The following is an 18,344-nucleotide window of genomic DNA, read 5'->3' on the forward strand; positions in this document are numbered from 1 at the left end:
AACTGCCAATTTTTGTGCAATTAATTAGTTTCATTTCTTAGAGATAAAATTATATTTCAACAAAATAATGTTTCAGGAATGCTAATTGTATCTGCTACTAACAACATAAACAATTTCAGAACAATCTGAGATGGTGGGTGTCAAAATCCTATTTTTTGTGCTTTTTGAGGTGGAACAACCCAGTGGTGTTTTTACATATTGTATTTGTTTTAAACATGAATTGGTTAAAAAAGATGAGGAGGAGCATCACTCGCCAGTCACTGGGTTTGGCGGCATGCGCATTGATATGGGCTAGTGTGGATGAAATGCCAAGGCCGAATTATTGTTCCAGTCCGCCCCTGCCCGAGCCTCCCACAGCCAGTAGAGTGAATGCGCACGCATTCTCTCGCGCAGCCATCCAAACCTTCCCGTTCCTCTAGCACACTGCACAGATGCTCCAGCCAATTTGACAGTCGGTCTGATATCATCTCTGAGGAACTGAGCGGTTGGAGGACCGGAGAAAAGAAACACCCGGTTTGCGTCCATATGAGGAGCCACTGACCGTGGGAACGATGATAATCACGAATCCTTCCCCGGACAGCAGGACTTAAAACCTGCAGTCCCACTGCTCAACCCTTCCCTTTTATTTCCACATTTTAGTAGAGATACGGACGTAGCGACATTTTTGTACCATCTCCCTCGTTGTAGCCTATTTTAACCCCTGTACATTGAGCTTGACAGTGTCTTGGGACGATGTGGAAAACCGGTATTCTTCTCCTCTTTTGGGGACTATTAACGTCTGGTGAACTCCAGCAAGAAGAAACGGAGCCAGAGCGCCGAAGTCTGCCACCGTCGGGAAAGTTGGATTTTGGCTATGTGCCTCAGGGAGTTTACCAAACCCTCGCCTATTACGAACCTGGAGTAATAGGGTTACTGTTCCACATGGTGCACGCTTTCCTATATGTTGTGCAGCCCAACCCGTTCCCGGAAGGTAAGTGCAATGTTGTTTTGATGCCCATTGATGCTGTCCAATAACATTTCATAAGAATACACCGTAGGTAACAAGCCATCTAGCTTCAACTCATTATAAGTGCCGCACAGTGAGGCACTTCGTCCTCGTTTAGCGTCAGCGCCGTCATTGTCGTTTACAAAGTTTGCCAATGGCAAGATAAGTTATTTGCTATGACACATGCGTGCAGAGATGTTCAAATCATCGCAGGAAGGGCTTTATCTTTTATTTGGCAGCTGTGAATATGTCACACAGGTTTACGCAAAACATGCCGATCCAATGCGTAAAATTGTGTTTATTTGCATCATATTTCTACATTCTTGTTGTGCTTTAAGAGTATTTTGCCTACAGTGTGCTGCCTGCCGGTGTCAACATAATTACAATTAAACCGACCCTTACTGACTTTGCATCATGTGGTCACTGGTCACTAAATAGTCTGGGCACACAATTCACGAGAAAATGCCAAGACCCAATGGGGATGGAATGGGTTGGACGATGGACCGTTGGTCCAATTTAATGCAATTAGGCCTAACTTTCCATATAACTCAAATAAGGTGTCTTTAAAGTAAGTATTGCGTGGTCACTTGAATTGAGGGGGTTGGTAGGCAATACTACCCCATCTCAGTGTTCATAATCATTTAGTAAATCTGGAGATTAGGAGTGTCTCCCTGTGTCACAGATTTAACTAGGTAATCCCATAATCTGGAATGCCATATGTTGCTGTGCTTTTAGTTTCAAGGGTTGTCAGAGGCATTCGTTGATATATGGCTCAAACTCACTTACACAATGGATGTTCAATTTGTTCATTGGATGTCTTTGTTGGGTTCTATTACACATCTATAGGTAAAGTTGAAATCCCATGTTAGAGATAGTGGGGTTTGTATTGTATGAACTGTCTATAGGAATTCTTCTGGACAGTGTCTTAAAAATGTTCCATGAATGCAAAAAAAAAAAAAAAAAAAAAAAAAATGAACACCGAAATTAATTATATGACCATTATTAGACAATTATTATTATTATTAGGCAATATATTTTAGACATCCATCCATATTACTGTAGGGGGTTTCATTATTATTTCAAATTAATCCTATGCTTAATTGAAACCAGATAGCCTCAGCTGTACAGTCACATGTCTGCCAATTAACTGGGACATAAAAATGCACACATGGAGATTTAGCATGATAATCCAGTGATCTGTCAGGCCTATTTTGATTGGAAGGGACAGGCTGTACCAGCCCCTAATGCTTCCCCATAACACTGTTGTGACTGCCGTAAATCATCATACATAGTGTGGCAGTGGACAATTTTCGAAGAAAAATGTATCTTGATTTCTGATTTCTTAATGCAATCATATAAAATGTATGATATACCTGTTCCCCTAGATTCATTTATTGGTGCACCACTGCCCCCAAACCAACAATCAGGACTGTAAACTCCCAAAATATCCCATTTGAAACCAATAGAGGCCAAATAATTAGTTCAGGTGGGAGGCAACAGAACTACAGGTAGATGCACTGCACCAAAATCCCTAATTCAGACTTCTAATTATCCTTACACCTCTGAATAATCTAGCCACTTCCATGACAGTCGGAAGAACGTAAGTGTTTTATCTCTGAACACACAAAAGCTAGTTTTTCCACCGACAATGGGATAAGAGGAACCATGGGATGTTAACAGCACTCGGTGGATACTAGAGATCCTGACTGCCAATGTGTCCAGCCTGATACATGCCAGTAAGTTATCCTGACACTCACACCTCACCATTGCCCAAAAAATAGGTAATGAAATCAGTTAAATAAATAAACAAGTCATATACATTTGCACTGCATTGCCCCCCAACCCCAAAAAGAACACGTGTTCAAAAGTCAAGCAAATTATAAAATACAACATCTAATGAAGTAAAAAAATGTCAAGTGTACAACATTACGCATAAATAAACAAAAAAATATTCCCAAACCCCCTGCCAAAAAAATAAGTAATGAAATAACAAAACAAAAAAATTGCCAGCTCTAACAGTGCAATCAACACACATTCATAGTATAAAATACACAATATCAAGACATTTATATATTTTAAAAAAAGTTATAAAGCACTGTGAAAACAACATGGTATTGTTCTGTGTGTGTGTACACAGTATGTAACGGTGGGTGAGTTGGGGATACAAAAAGTTGAGAAGCAGCTGTGAAGATTTTGTGAAAAGTATTTGGTCAAATACTTCGTATTTGCGTCTTATACATTTTAATATTTTTGTCATTTCAAAGACGCTCTCATGCAGAGCGACTTACAATTAGTGCCTTCATCTTAAGATAGCTAGGCGAGACAACAACACATCACAATCGTATCATGTACATTCTCCCCCCAACAAATTATTTATCAGCAAAGTCAGTGCTAGTAGGAAACGCCACATGGGAACGGGGGGGCGAAAGAGTCATGGTATTGATGTATGGACCGGTTTGGGTTTTATTTGAATGGTTGGTTTGTTAAATGTGATATGCCGTGTTGTAACGTCGATTTTTATAGTTTACACCGCTACTTGAGTCATCCCGATTAAAGCAGCTCCCCACACCTTTCTGATTCAGAGGGGTTGGGTTAAATGCGGAAGATACATTTAATATATACAACTGACTAGGTATCCCCCTTTCCTCTCTCCATGCTGTTTTTCACACAGACCTAGCCCCATCCCCTGTCACTCAAGGAGCGCATTTGTTGTTGCTTGACCACAAGACACTTGCGTTCAGTCTGCATGGTCAATGCAGCGCATGCAACGATGTTGATGACGATGTTGTTTCCACTTCTTAATATAAATCCACTAGCATTCTATAATTACACTATTAGTTTGTTTCTTACATCTGAAATCAGCTAGTTTGTCTTTTCTTAGCATGTTTTAGCTAAATTGTGTTACCCGTTAATGCTAATCACTAGTTAGCTGGCTAGCTAGCTAGCTAATACATGTACTGAGTCAGAGCAAATGTAGCTAGCTAATATAGCCTGATATCAGTGCAGGTGTAAGCCTAAAACTGCATGTTGATCGTTCAACAGTATCTGCTAAATCAAATAGGAATTAGCAAAGCATGAATATGTTTGCTGCATGAAGAAACATTTAATGTAGCCAAAGATTATAGGGTCCCCTAGGAAAAACTGGCCATGACTTTGGTTCGTACCCTGTAACAATAACTCCCTGGAATTTTAATTCGTTGTCATGTCAAACTTTATTCAAAGTGCCCACTATTATTTATATTCGAACTATGAATAAATATGATATTTCCATGATTCCAACAGTTCACCCAAGTGTATTGATCTAAATCACAAGTCAAATTGCAATTGCAACATTTGTTAAAAAAATAGGGCCATGTTTTTTGTTCAAATCGTGCAGCCCTACATGGCAGTGTGTAAATGATCTCAAATGAGTGCAGGAAATGCAGAAATTGATGGAAATGCGGGAAATTATTTTAGTTTGAAGTTTCATTGAACATAAAAACAATCAGAATGGAGAAAGACCCATTGACCCAAGACCGATTGAAATGCATGTGTTGCCACCGTAGGGTCACGCACTACTCAAAGCACATTTAGAACTTTTATTATTAAAAAACATAAGTCACATTTTAAAAAAATACTGTGATATGATATTTTGGCCATATCACCCAGCCTGGACAGAGAAGAGTTTTGACTGGGCTGAGTGGGAGCTGGCCTCCCGCAGGGGTCGGCGGGCCAAGAGACCAGAGGTGGTGGAACGAAGTGCTCTGGTTGGGATGTAGGGTTTGAGCAGAGCCTGAAGGTAAAGGAGGTGCAGTTCCCCTTGCTGCTCCGTAGGCAAGCACCAGGGTCTTGAAGATGGTGCGAGGTGGAGCTTGAGGTGGTGGGCCGACATCCGAGCTGAGATGTCTGCCAGTCACGCAGAGATGCTTGTCGCCACCTCAGTGTCAGGAGGGGGAAGGAGAAGAGTAATTGAGTGTCAATGAGAACAGAGGAGAGAGTCCAGCTTTGGTAGAGCATAGAGTCTCTGTGACACAAGAGGAGAGTGGTCTGGAGGAGGGGATGGGATCGAGTGGGCAGGTTGTTGGGTGGCTGGGTATCACTAGCTGCAGGATTTAATCTGGAAAGACTTTTAGACTTTTACTCAAGTCTGACAATTGGGTACTTTTTCCACCACTGCGATTGAGTGCAGGAAATGCAGACATGATAAAAGTGCTGTAATTTGTTTAGGTTGAAGTTGAATTGAACAGTATAAAACAATCAGATTGGAGAAAGACTCATTGAAATCACTTAGAATGTATGTGTTGCCACCCTAGGATCACTCACTACTCATAAAGCAAATGTACAACTTTTATTATTCAAAAACTAAAAATAATGTCAAATACCATCATTACCGTCCATTTTTTTTTTCAAATACTGTGATATAATATTTTGGCCATATCACCCAGCCCTAGCCCTGTGCCACCATCCCGACCACCAGATGCTCTCGGACTATGAGAGAACACATAGTCAGATGACGAGAGAGCAGCTGGAGTTGCAGTGTTCTCTGGGGAAAACCATGTCGCCGCCACGGCCAAGAAGTCAAGGGACTGAAGAGCAAATGGGCTGAGATGAACTCAAAAGGCTCAGATGAGTTCCAAACGCTACCAGAGACTAGGAATTCCACACGGGTTGTGCGCGCAGGGTACACTAAATTAGGAAGGGTTACAGCCAGGAGCAAACTGAGATGGGAAACACACAAACTTGCCAAAGCTGCAAAAGAGCAAAATGAGATCATCAGAAAAGAACTAGGTAAGATACTCAAGTGAGAGTGTGGTGGGAGCCTTCCTCAAACAACTCGGCAGAATGTCTTTGTTTCGGCAACAACACCGATAAATTAACAATACAGACGCTTTTAGTACTAGCACTAAATGCCTAGTAGAGGTGAAGACACACCTCCCAGCACTGAATGCTGATTGCCTGGCAGAGCTGAAGAAAACACTCCCTACAATACAACACGCCTACAAATGAGCAAGACTGTTACACAAGTAGGCCTATAACTTATCCAAGTCCACAACGGCAGTCACACGTACTGAGCAATCAGACAGCTTATAGACTACTAGGTAAAAGACAGCACTTAAATTCAATTGCCCTAGCAAGACAATACCAACAGCTACTTATTGAATCCAAAAATGTACTTGTTGCTCTTGTAAGAGTTGATCCCTTTCCAAACTATAGATGATGCACTACGACTTAAATAGTCAGGGAAGACAGGTGAGGCCAGTCCTTCTTAAAAGACCCAACATTTACCAAGGGCTATTTACACAAATTGGTCTGAAAATAATCCAAGCTCACAGTGGAAAAAAAATACGTACTTGCTGATCCCCTTCCAAACTATAGATGTGTGGGAGATGATGCACAAACAGGTGTAGACTAACAGTGACATGTTTACATACAGGTCCTTTTACAACAATGCAGAGTTATAAAATGTAAGTGACATAAAGAGTAAATACACAGTGAATAACGAACAATAACAAGTCCAAAATAACATGGCTGTATACAGGGAGAACCAGTACCAAGTCGATGTGCAGGGTTACGAGGTAATTGAGGTAGCTATGTACATATAGGGGCAAAATGACTGAGGATAGAGAATAGACAGTAGCAGCAGCATATGTGGTGAGTGAAGGTGTGTTGTGTCCTGTGTGTGTGCATAGAGTCAGTACAAGAGAGTTAGAGCAAAAAAGGGTCAATGCAGGTTGTCCGTGTAGCCATTTGATTAGCTATTTAGCAGTCTTGTTTAGTAGTATTATGGCTTGGTGGTAGAAGCTGTTCAGGGTCCTGTTGGTTCCATACTTGGTGCACTGGCACCGCTTGCCTTGCAGTAGTAGAGAGAGCACTTTATGGCTTGGGTGTCTGGAGTCTGACAATTTCTGACCCGTGCCAAATCTTTTCAGCTTCCTGCGGGGGAAGAGGTGCTGTCGTGCCCTCTTCACAACTGTGTGGGTGTGTGGACCATGTTAATTCCTTAGGGATGTGTACACCGAGGAATTGTTCAGGCTGTCTGTGGTGTATTGCACAATCATTTGTTCTGGGTAGGTCTGCGCTGGATGTGCATGCTGGCTCCGATTTTAGTTCTGACGGCGCCTTTTCTCCCCATAAGCATGCTTGGCCCTTTTCCGGTCTGCTGACACAATCAGGTCCTCAAACTCAGGGGAGGTTATTAAAAATGCGTTGGGTTCCCCTGGGTCTGTCTCCACATCAGACATCATGTCTCCAGTTGCACCCGCAAATCACTGCTTCTCTTCAGCAGAGAGTTATTTTGACCGACTGGCCGGAGCCTGTGAAATTACATGCGACAATAAGTTATTCTGCCTAATTAACAAATGGTCTCCAACTCTGGAATGATAATATTTAAAAATAAAAAAAAAGCCAAAAAAGTACACACACTAAAAGCTGTGGAAGAAGTCTCAACTTTTCAAAATTCAGTACTGCACTTCAAAATGTATGGATTGGTTTACATTTATAAACTATCGTGTCTCTGGCGATGCTGCCTTTTGCTTTTTGATGTCCTTTGCTCTGTCCGGGGTGTCCGACGACTTATGCCGCTCTTTCAGTCCAATACCGGTTTGCAGCTGCACCTGAGGCGTCAGTGTGTGGTGTATTAGCAGTGGTTACATGCATCAAAATCCATGAGAAAATTGTAAGATATAGAATTATGTTACAGCCAGTCCATGTCTTTATGAGACCACTCACCTTCAAGATCTAGGTGAAACTAGGCGTATGTCGCACGTCACTACTTCACAGGAGAGCCATTTGGACATAAACTTTTATTTTTTTATCAAAATGCATTTTTGAGCAGAAATGCCTTCTGGAACATGTGAACTTTCATGTGCCTTAATAATAACAAACTTGTATGCCATCTGTAATACGAATAACATTGTTAAATTACGAGCCTAGTTGGTTTAGCCATGAAAAAGTTGGGCCGTGATTGGCTGAGATAATGGGCAAGCAATGCCAAGAGATGAGTTCGGATTGGTCTGCCTTGTAGCACGCTTCTGTCTATAACATGTAATCCTTTCTAACGTAACTTTTTTGAAAGATATCACGTAGTAGAGCAGCAAAGGTGTTGCTCTCCACTTTCTGGAGGCCTTAGTTTTGAAATCAGTTGAATGCCCAGTGGAGTTAGAGCATGATACCTAAGGAGATGGAGAAAATTATGTTGCTTGATTGCAAATATGCAGAGGGTGTCGAAAAGAGAACACACAGACGGCTATTGTATAAAACACCTGTCTCTGGTTTACATCTTCAAACTAAGGGCAACCATGGCATCCGTGACAGAGAGGGAGAAGCGTCCATCCATGTATATGGGTAATATAGTCAAGCTAGCTACATTTTCAGATATAACACATTTCTAATTTAGTCAGAAAGTCGTTTTCATTTCAAGTGAACTATCTAGCTATCTATTTAGCTATCTAGCTAACATTAGTTGGCTGGCTCGCTAGCTAACGTTATGTGTAGGATCTGTGTAGTAATATTATTTGTATCTCAGAGCCATTTGCATTGCTAGTTATAGCCTAATGTTATCTAGCTAGCTAACATTGAACCTGGTTGTTTAGCTACCTGCAGATTCATGCAGGGTAGTAACGTTATGAGATGGGATTATGGTTCATTGTTTAGCTAGCTAGCTACATTTCTTAACAAAAGACTCCACTATGCAAGTAACTATTTCAATAGAATGTTCATGATGTCACTGCGACAACTGTCGATAGACGTAGCTGGTACATTTGGTCTGGCTATCTACTCCGATTCCAGAGCACTAGCGTGTGCCACAGTGCAGAATAACTGACGGATTTACGAACGCTCAAAACCCATTGAATGTGGCCGGCGTCAGTAAACGTTGGCAAAAAAAATCGTAATTAAATTGTTGCCAGAAGCACAGTTATGTTCACCAACGCTCTGGATAACATAAAAACACTCTACTTTACTCTGCTAGGGCGAGTAAAATGGTCAGAGTGAGTTGTTCTCTCATTTGTGTCTGAAATAACTAGCAAGCTAGCCAACATTAGCCTGCTAGCTTGGGACTACTGTTGTTAGGTCAGAACGCTAGGATCAACCCTACTCCTCGGCCAGAGCATCTTGTGTGTGCTCTGAACTCTCCGAGAGCAAAACGCTCTGAATGCACTCTGGCATTCCAGATTGAATGCACGAACACACCCGAGGACAATAGACACTGTGTTGGAGGCTATTAGTGTGTGTAAAGATCTTTGACCTCCCAGAGCCGGCAAATCAAGACCGGTCAAGCTCTGTTTATATTCTGTCTTCTCAATACTGATTCTTATCATTAAAGATATTCCGACTTACATGTACGCACTCGGAGACAGGCCATTCTACGCACTGGTTGGGATGGAGCTCACCACACCTAAGTAATGACAAGGGAAACACTTCTTACACTGGCAGAGGTGGTTAGAGGGTGTTCTCGTCCCCAGCACATTAGATTAAACCATCATGTCTATGGCACAGTGTTTCCTCTTGGTTACATCATCACAAACTGGTGCCGTGAGTACTATAATGGACAATAATGCCTATGTCCATAACATCCATCATTTTGTTATGATTTATGGGAGTAGCCTACATCACACAGCTGAACTGCGATATGTCACCATTCTGTTGTTAATAACACCTTTCCTCCACTACCCGCCAACCCGTGAGAGCTGTTATTAGCAATCTAGCAACATTTGTCACCTTGTCTGTCACTTCCACCCACTCATGCAACCATAGTGCTATCTGACACATATGGCCATACCCGTGCACATCACCCACACAAAATCACACAGCAACAGAACCTGTACAGAAAATGTCTCATTCATGTTGTCAAGTTTCTGTCATCCGTTTGCTGTCATTTCAAACCGTTTGACCTATTTTAGTAGAACTGTTCTGTAACATAAGTCACTCTAAAACTTAAGACAAGATGTGAATGAGGTCTTCTTATGCCGTTTCTACTGTCATTCCGAGTCTGTTGGTATGAGACTAGGGGGATTATGCTACCTGAAGCCATGCGAATCCTGGTCGGAAAGTGCTCGTGACAAATAGAAGGTTTTCTCATTAACAGCACAATTCGAAAAGTATGTTTGATATCTCCTCTCCCAGACGTAGCTATGACAGGTGTAATATTGACTCCGTGGACTGGACACAGCAATTCGGCGAGGGAACAGGAATTAGTTAAGGCTAGGTAACAGTTGCCAGGGAGACACACACACACACACCGGCAGGCAATGTATTTTAATTTCCCTAATTTTGCATACAGTCAATTCATACAGTCAATTCATACAGTCAATTCAGAAAGTATTTACACCCCTTGACTTTCCCCACATGTTATTGTGTTACAGCCTGAATTTAAAATGGATTCAATTGAGATTTTGTGTCACCGATCTAAACACAATAACCCATAATGTCAAATTATGTTTTTAGAGGGGTGTGAATACTTTCTGAAGGCATTGTATGTCTGCATGCGCTCATTTGATATAAAGGGTGAACTGAGACAGGGTTTTGGAGGCAACTGCAGCGTTTTTGCGGTTTTAGCAACTCATATTTCCACTGTGCCGCAGGTGCTTCGCTGAGAGACGCAGCTCCTTTCAATCCCAGTATTGAGTGTATCTAGTACTAAAATACATTGTTTTCATGGACACGATGGATTCTTTGTTTAACACATGAAGGGAGAAAGTGTTACATTTTAGTAGACCCTAGCCATGATACGCCACACTATAGAAGGCCTATGTCATGTTTCTGCAGTGGCACTGTGTCTGAAATGTCAGTTATGTGCTGTGTCTGAAATGTCCATCATGATATGAATATGTTTATGCCTATGTTTTTGTGGATGTGAAAGGCAGTAGTGGGATGATGGGGCAGGGATTGGTCAGCTTGTCGCGGATGGCATCAGCAGTGGGCATCAATCTGGGGTCACTTCTAATCACAATGGTCTCCCTCCTTAGCTCTGCTGGGTCCTCTCAGGACAACATGGCTGTGTCTGAATGTCCCTGCTATGTACTCTAAACTAAAAGTGTACAAACAGTTTTTATAACACACTGTTTAATGAAAAAGGTATACAGTAAGCTATAAATATGAGCCTATGACTCATCCATACATACGGAGCACGAGTATGTGTCATTGTCTATCACGATTTGTTCCCTGACTGAACACGGACCCTTTTCCAGTTGCATTGCATTGTGGGTCTGAAATTGCGATATACTCCCTGAGTACTGCACATCAAATTCCCGCTGTGGTGCACAGTGAAATGAGCATGACATCCTGTCCATTTCAATTGGTTGCTTCTCACGTTCAGATAACACTCCTAGTGAGTGGGATGCAATCAGAACACCTATCACTTGCTTATCAACCCGATGACATGTAAGCATATCTGTGTCTAGAGCTCAGCCGCACTGTTACTGTAACAGGACGTGAAAATGTGAGTTGGCTGGATGTATGACACAGTTTCCCTGGTGTGTATCAGCGCCTGTCACACACAGTCATGTCACTGTAGTGACTGTGGTGCCCGTAGTGTGGTAATGCTCCAAGACAGCCATGGGCATGGTCTTACTTGCCTAACATAATGCCAGCTGAACGCCTGTGGCAAAGTGCCACTCTGTCACGTAGCTAAGTCGGCCTATGCATTCGCCTGCACCATATTGAGTCATTTCCTTTGTATGTTTTCAATTATTTAGGCTTTGTTTATAGACTTAATGTACTTTTAGCCCATATGAGGTAGGCTATAGGCGAACGTCTTGAAATGGACTGACAAAGAGTACGACAAAGAGTAGCTAGCTGGACATTGTGTACATTGGGCTCAAATGGCATACCATGTAATATAAGCAGTGAGCACAAATAGATCAACATTATTCTGTCGTTCAGAGCCTATCATTATGGGTTGTTTAGTGTTTGCTACTCCATTGTGTAGCAACAGTAGTGACTAGGCTAACTATGGCCCACTCACTCTGTTCATGGTTGATATCAAAATAACACAGTTTTTACCGCAATCCTGATATAACCTACTGCCAAACCAAAAGACAAAATAACCTCAAGAATTTAATGATAACAAAATGATATAAAATAGACTAGTGTGAGGCATGGAAATTAGTCACTCATACACCAACAATGGCTGGGACAGGTGCTTGGAGTTATTTGTTTCCTTGGAGTTATTTGTTTTTTTGGCCTAGGCCAAAATCTTTTGAAGTTGATTTGTGACTACCTTGTCTGGACCATACTGCTTTGTGTGATATATTTAAAGGCAACTCAATACTAAGGGGGCTCTGGATATAGCACAAACAGAAGAGCTATCCTAAATGGTGGCCCGTTACATTCATTCTACTTTTATTGAGGTATTAGTGATCATTTTGTTTTCATGAGCTACTTGCTTTATGTGTGTTACAGCACAGATGGCATTTATTTGTAATGATGCATTGGACATAAATTAATTGCAAATGGGGTAGCAGCTTTGGCAGCGATTACAGCCTCGAGTCTTCTTGGGTATGATGCTACAAGCTTGACACACCTGTATTTGGGGAGTTTCTCCCATCCTTCTCTGCATATCCTCTCAAGCTCTGTCAGGTTGGATGGGGAGTGTTGCTGCACAGCTATTTTCAGATCTATCCAGAGATGCTCGATTAGGTTCAAGTCCAGGCTCTGGCTGGGCCACTCAAAGAAATTCAGAGACTCGTCCCGAAGCCACTCCTGTGTTGTCTTGGCTGTGTGCTTAGGATTGTTGTCCTGTTGGATGGTGAACCTCAAATTAAATTAAATGACATTTTATTTGTCACATACGTACATGTGCTTAGCAGATGTTATTGCGGGTGTAGCGAAATGCTTATAGTTACCGCCACTCTGGTATCCAAAAGTTCTTCCCGGCTGTATGTAATAACACAAAAAATGTCCTAAGCGCTCGAAGCACGGCAGCCCTATTCATCGCCGCCATTATCAGGTCCTTCGACCCTGTCTGAGGTCCTGAGCACTCTGCAGCAGGTTTTTATCAAGGATCGCTCTGTACTTTGCTCCATTCATCTTTCCCTCAATCCTGACTAGTCTCCAGTCCCTGCCGATGAAAAACATCCCCGAAGTATGATGCTGCCACCACTATGCTTCACCGTATGGAGTGTGCCAGGTTTCCTCCAGATGTGACGGTTGGCATTCAGACCAAAGAGTTGAATCTTGGTTTCATCAGACCAGAGAATCTTGTTTCTCATGGTCTGAGAGTCTTTAGGTGCCTTTTGGCAAACTCCAAGCAGGCTATCTTGTGCCTTTTACTGAGGAGTGGATTCCGTCTGGCCACTCTACTATAAGGCCTGATTGGTGGAGTGCTACAGAGATGGTTGTCCTTCTGGAAGGTTTTCCTATCTCCCCAGAGAAACTATGGAGCTCTGTCAGAGTGACCATCAGGTTCTTGCTCACCTCCCTGACCAAGGCCCTTCTTCCCCGATTGCTTAGTTTGGCCGGGCAGTCAGCTGTAGGAAGAGGTTTGGTGGTTCCAAACACAGGCTGCACCTGAGCTCAATTTCAAGTCTCATTGCAAAGGGTCTGAATACTTATGTAAGTAAGCTATTTCTGTTTTTTATTTTTAAATTCATTTGCAAAAATTTACAAAAACCTGTTTTCGTATTTTCATTAAGAGGTAATGTGTGTAGATTGATGAGTACATATTTGTATTTAATCTATTTTAGAATAAGGCTGTAACATAACAAAATGTGGAAAAGATGAAGGGGTCTGAATACTTTCTGAATATACCGTATTTTGTTCCTACTACACAAAGCAAATGCCAAAACCCCTACCTTTGCTCTTATCTTTGGTTTCCCCATCACCATAGCTACCACAGTACTGGTTTGATTATTTGAAGCATGGGATTCCTTTCTGTTAATTTACGCTAGGCTATCAAATGTCATACGAGTGTACCATTTATGCCGTTTTATGTAATGATATTGTGTCATTTGTGTCCGTTGGGATAAAGCATTATCCGATGAAGAATTGAGGATGTAGGCTAACCTATAACCGTTAATCCTGTTCTGCCAGGCTGTCGTTTCTCTCACCCCAACGTCTTATAGCTTAACTATGTCGCACTGTCTTGAGGCCAGCAGCAATATAGCATAGATTCATGTGCACAGTCTGCCAACATTTGACATGCATGAGCTACAATATTGCCTGAAATCAACTCTCCGTCACTCCTCCCATTCAAATGAAATAACGCTCTTAAAGATTACAGATGAAGGTTGAGTGAATTTCCTCCTCACGTTCAGAGATAACGCTGGAAACAAAATCCACTCCTTTTTGCAGACACAACTTGTTGAGACGGCTCTCAACTTTTCAAAGCAGTTTGAAGTCAGAGATCTTCTCTTCCGTGCAGTTTATAACTAACTAGGCCTACACATGAATTTCTCCTCGACTTTAAGCCGACGCTAGAGAATCCAAGATTAATTCTGTCATATGAGCTCATGCCCCCCCCCCCTCCCCTTTGTGATGGTTGCATTTGCATTTAACCCCCCCCCCCCCCCCACCCCACCCCCCCACCCCCCCGAAAAATACCTTTGCATGGTGTTCCACGTTAGTGCAGTAATAAAGAACTTGGAAACCCTGCAGGAACTCGATTCCGCCAAGGGGATGGAAGCCAAATCACTAGTGCTGAATGAAATGCTTAATTTTAGTGGAGCTACTTTCCTTCACATAGCTTTGGATGGGATTTCGCCCGAGCCGCAAGACAAAGAATTCTGAGAGTTCAGAGTGCTGAAAGACTCCTAATTGCCCGTTTTTTTCTCTGTAAAGTGAATGATCGTTAAGTATGCCGGCAAATCTGTATGTGCTCTTCAACGGGGTGCCACAAATTGATTGTAAAGGACATAAGGTATTTCCGGTAATTCTGATCCAAAAGGCAAGCGCTGTGTCTCATTAATTGAAGCTCGCCTTACCAAACACTAGGCTGGCGTATTGGCAGAGCGAGGATGGAACATATGATATGAGATATGGAATTGAGATGTCCTGGTACTTTGAGCCTTTCAGGTAATGCTATTCGCACAATGCCACCAACGTCGCTTCAATCGGCATAGGTTCAATCTGCCAAAGAAAGAAGGGAATGTGATGAAAAGACAGAGAGAGAACCACAGAGAAAACAGAGGGTAAAAAGCAGGAAATCCACATAGAGATAGGAAACAAAACAGTCAAAGATCCAAACAGGAAAACAAACATGGCGTCCCTTAGAGAGAAAAGAGGGAGAACAATATAAAGATCAAGAGAAGCAGCGAAGAAAAGGAGAGGGAGAAAGAATGAAAAAGAGAGAGCGTGTGGGAGAGACAAATAGAGAGAGCGCATCATCATCATGAAGCGGCGGTTGCGGCCATGTCTCGCTCGGGCACGTCATATATGGGTCAGCCCTGGGAAGCCGAGCAGGCGAGCAAGCCACTGTCCTGGTGAATGGACGGCAAGTCATGCATCCTCTCCATCCTTTAGTTCAGCTTCATTGGTGGGCGCAGCCGTGCCCTCTGGGAGCTGGCACTGGGGACATGGTGAGTTGTAATTGCAGATGTGCTGCAGTAAGGGTCAACCTGCCAACGCCTGAGATGACTACTCGGACGACCCACTCTGCGTGGCATCAGCTTCAGTGCTACTTCAGAGTATCCTTTTAGCCTTACTACGTTTAAGAGACAGGGGGCCCTCAGTTAAATGTACCACTGATAGTCTGTGTCACAATGAAGAAGTGAGGTTAAGAGTGTGTAATTTAGCTCTTGAGGACTGGGATTGGTTGGTGTCAGGGATATATCAATTATCTCTCGAAAACCAATGCTAATGCTAATTGGTTTAGGGCGCACCCTAATTATCCTTCAATTACTTTTTCACACAGACACTGAGTGCAGTGCCTCTTTGCATGTGAGTAGTTTTTCCCCAACATAGAATGTCAAATAATCAAAAAGGTTAGCCTACTGATGGGATCACAAGTAGGGTCCACTTTAAATCAGATGGCGGACTGAAAATTGCCCATGTGCCGCATGTTTAAGACCCGTGCTTCCGATAGCGAACAACACATGATTACACAGCTCCATCTGTTTTATTGACAGTGTGTGGGGTGGATTTAGGTTTCCTTCTCTGATCAATAGGCACCCGCCCTCTGTAGTTAGAGTTGTCTGTCCTTCATTGTCGCCGTGACACTGGTTTAGCTCCTGCAAACTGATGTTAATCAGGGATTGTGTCTACCTGCACCTCTGACGTGCATAGCCAATCCTCAGCCACCCACTGCTTTACAACAGTTAGCCTAGCTGTCCTTGAGCTGTTCTTGTCTATTAATGTTCTGTATTATGTCATAATTCATGTTTTGTGTGGACCCCAGGAAGTGTAGCTGCTGCTTTCGCAAGAGCTAATGGAGATCACCCCCCCCCCAATTTCTTTTTTTATATATATAATTAGTGGGATACTGATTCAGATGACCTTTCCACTTTAACTCTTTTGTGTGAGCCAGTTGGGCTAACCACAGTTCTCAAGTGTGTTTTATATAAACTAACAGTTAGCCACTGGGAGTGAAGGTTTCCCACCTTCCCAAATCCCTATTTGTGAAATGTGTAAGATTTTCAGGACAACAGTTTTTCTGGCCTAGTTAGTAACCTTGAATATGGAACTAAAATAATACTGACAAATTCATAAAACGTTGGCAATAATTAGGGCATAAAGTTCCTAATGGGTAAACCCATGAGTTGGGGGGGGGGGGGGGGGGGGGGGGGGGATAATGTGTTTAAAGGGGAATTAAGAAGAATGTGTGAAAATCCTGAAAACTAGGCTAAACTTGGAATGTGTGATGCTCCACACCTTGCAGTAGACCTAGGCCTAAACCATTGTACTGTGCTGTGCCTAACACTTGGATGTGGTTCCAATCTCTACAGAACAACGTGTGCTCATGTAGTGTAACAATGAGCTCATGCTAGTTTGACACATTTTATGGTCATTTCATCCAGTTCTCCATGACAATTTCTCTCCCTTGGGTTCTTACTCAAGTGCTTTGAGTGAATCATGCAGCAAACAAAGAGGCAGCAATCAGGAGGCCATAACCCCAAAATGTAAACGAGACTGAAACCATTCCCCTTTTCCGAGCTCTTTTCTATGTGGCCGGTTACTCTTCCTTCCGCCCGCCACAGGGAATAATAATGATTATTCTTAATAAGGATGTAAACAAGTGGAAATGATGTCTATGATGCTGCCTCGGGGTGAAAAGACTCAAATCAACGAGGAGAAAAACACGAAGGAAAACATTGTCTTTATCGCCAGAGCCCCAACAAGACGAGCCATTTGATGAGCTATGTGGAAGAAATATGTCCCTCTTGTGTTTAAGAAAAATGTATTTAAGGAAAATGACTAACAACAACAACAGGTTAAACTAATTTTGGCCAAGGAATCCGAGGAATAGGTTTAGACTATAAAAGACAATACAATGTAATATTGTTTATGTTCTTAACCCTGGGAAACATGGCTCTTAGTCCACCAATTATCATTTTTTAATTTCAATATTTAAAATAAATAAATGCACTCTAACTTAAGCTTTAAAACTGCACATTTTTCTCTCTGTGTCGTGGATTTTTTTGGGGGGGGGGTTTACAGGAAATTAGCTGGAAACGGACACATTTTCTCTCCGATGACAAGACGGGCCTTTTAAAATGTTCCTTCCCAGGGCCCGGGACTTGGTTTGCCTGTCCATGCCCTGCCGAAGTCATAGTATAACTCCTTGTATGCTATTTTTTTTTATATCTCACTCTAGTTCTGTTCTGATTATGAATTTGCTATCACAAAAGGCGTCCTCAGCCCCAAAACGTTTGAGAACCCCTGCTTTAGATACTGTATGCATGAATGCATCTGCATGGTGAAAAAATGTGTATGTGCCTTGCTTTCAGTCTTGCCAACTAGTAACTTTATGGCCTCTGCATTCATTCTAACATCTTACTGTGTATACGTGCTTGCCTGTCTGTCTGTTTGTCTGTATTTGTGTGTTTTTCTCAACTCGTCCATGTTTCCTATCTCTTTGAGTTCTCTCTGATGTGCTTTCATACTGTACGTACTGTACGTGTGTATGCTTAACCATGCATACGTGTTTGTGTTTGTATGCCTGAGTAATACTCTGTGTTGGCACATGGACAGTATTAGTTGAGACAGTATTAGTGTGGACTTGGCAGATGCAGCCAAGAGCTTCAGCTGCCTCTATAACACCTCTATTTGCCTGCAGCTTCACAAAAGTACCTCAGCTGCCTCGATAAGACCTTTGTTTGCCTGCAGCTTCACACAAGAGCCTCAGCTGCCTCGATAAGACCTCTGTTTGCCTGCAGATTCACACAAGAGCCTCAGCTGCCTCGATAAGACCTCTGTTTGCTTGCAGCTTCACACAAAATCGTCAGCT

General features: G+C 42.4%; 1 protein-coding gene across 6 annotated transcripts in view; it reads left to right on the forward strand.

Moving 5' to 3' along the window:
- Nucleotides 1–414: 414 nt before the first annotated feature.
- Nucleotides 415–18,344, forward strand: part of LOC139390606 (prominin-1-A-like) — a 119,376-nt gene continuing 101,446 nt past the window's right edge. For all 6 annotated transcript variants that reach the window (XM_071137837.1, XM_071137841.1, XM_071137838.1 and 3 more), the window contains exon 1: nt 415–970. In XM_071137837.1, coding sequence (XP_070993938.1) covers nt 733–970 — 238 coding nt within the window. In that variant the 5' untranslated portion in view covers nt 415–732. The remainder of the gene's footprint in view (nt 971–18,344) is intronic.

This window comes from Oncorhynchus clarkii, chromosome 31 (genome assembly GCF_045791955.1).
Source record: "Oncorhynchus clarkii lewisi isolate Uvic-CL-2024 chromosome 31, UVic_Ocla_1.0, whole genome shotgun sequence".
In the NCBI taxonomy this organism is placed as follows: domain Eukaryota; kingdom Metazoa; phylum Chordata; class Actinopteri; order Salmoniformes; family Salmonidae; genus Oncorhynchus; species Oncorhynchus clarkii.